The following is a 1368-nucleotide window of genomic DNA, read 5'->3' on the forward strand; positions in this document are numbered from 1 at the left end:
TATATATATATATATATATATATATATATATATATATATATAGGCATATATATACAGAGAGAAAGACAGAGAGAAACAAAGACACGGAGGAGCACAAAGAAAAAGAGAAAGAGAAATAAACAAAAGAAAAAACAAACGGAGACAAAAATAAAAAAACAAAGACAGAGGAGACACCTCAGTGTCTGCGGTGTCTTTGCTTTATAAGAAACTGTATTTTATTTTTTGTCTCCTTTCTCCTGTCTCCTTTCTCCTGTCTCCTTTCTTTTGCTTCTCCTTTATCTACTGTCTCCTTTCTCTCTTCTCTCCTGTCTCCTCTCTTCTGTCTCCTCTCTCTTCTCTTCTGTCTCCTGTCTCCTGTCTGCTGTCTCCTGTCTCCTCTCTGCTGTCTCCTGTCTGATGTCTCCTGTCTCTTGTCTCTTCTCTTCTGTGTGCTGTCTCCTGCCCCCTGTCTCCTGTCTCCTGTCTGCTGTCTCTTCTCTCCTGTCTCCTCTCTCCTGCCCCCTGTCTCCTCTATGCTGCCTCCTCTCTCCTGCCCCCTGTCTCCTCTCTCCTGCCCCCTGTCTCCTGTCTCCTGTCTGCTGTCTCTTCTCTCCTGTTTCCTCTCTCCTGCCCCCTGTCTCCTGTCTTCTCTATGCTGTCTCCTCTCTCCTGCCCCCTCTCTCCTGTCTCCTGTCTCTTCTCTCCTGTCTCCTGTCTCCTCTATGCTGTCTCCTCTCTCCTGCCTCCTGTCTCCTGCCTGCTGTCTCCTGTCTCCTGTCTCTTCTCTCCTGTCTGCTGTCTCCTTTATGCTGTCTCCTCTCTCCTGCCTGCTGTCTCCTGTCTCCATTCTCCTCTATGTATGGAGCAATACGTCCACTGCCCGGGTGTCTTCTTCACAGCTGTTGGTGTCTTAACAGAACAAATATCATACTTAAGCAGCAGCATCTCTCGCCCCAGTACTGTCTCTTCTCTCCTGCTGTGGGCCTCAGCTTGCTGCTCTGCTGATGAACCACCAGCAGCACCAGCAGCAGCAGCACCAGCAGCAGCAGCAGCTGCTGCTGCTGCTGCTGCTGCAGCGGGGTCATCACCAGGGGCCTCATCAGGGGGCCCCTGCTGCTGCTGATCCCCTTCCCCTGGGGGCCCCCCTCCTCCTTGTCTATCGCGAGTCACAGCTACATCGATGATTTCATGCAGAGCCTGTAGAAGCAGCAGCAGCAGAGCAGCAGCAGCAGAGCAGCAGCAGCAGAACAGTAGCAGCAGAGCAGCATCAGCAGCAGAGCAGCAGCAGCAGAGCAGCAGGAAAGCAGCAGCTGTTGTTGAGTTTTTATTGTGTTAGTCATCTTCTCTCTCTCTCTCTCTCTCTCTCTCTCTCTCTCTCTCTCTCTCTCT

General features: G+C 50.8%; 1 protein-coding gene across 1 annotated transcript; it reads right to left on the reverse strand.

The window, feature by feature from the left end:
• Window positions 1-175: 175 nt before the first annotated feature.
• EMH_0098380 (uncharacterized protein) lies at window positions 176-826 on the reverse strand (the record flags this gene model as incomplete). Its single annotated transcript, XM_038022011.1, has 1 exon — window positions 176-826. One exon carries the CDS (start codon window positions 824-826, stop codon window positions 176-178), a length of 651 nt encoding a protein of 216 aa, XP_037879195.1.
• Between the last annotated feature and the right edge of the window lie 542 nt (window positions 827-1368).

Source organism: Eimeria mitis, genomic scaffold (genome assembly GCF_000499745.2).
Source record: "Eimeria mitis Houghton genomic scaffold, Emh_scaff9910, whole genome shotgun sequence".
NCBI classification, from domain to species: Eukaryota; Apicomplexa; class Conoidasida; order Eucoccidiorida; family Eimeriidae; genus Eimeria; species Eimeria mitis.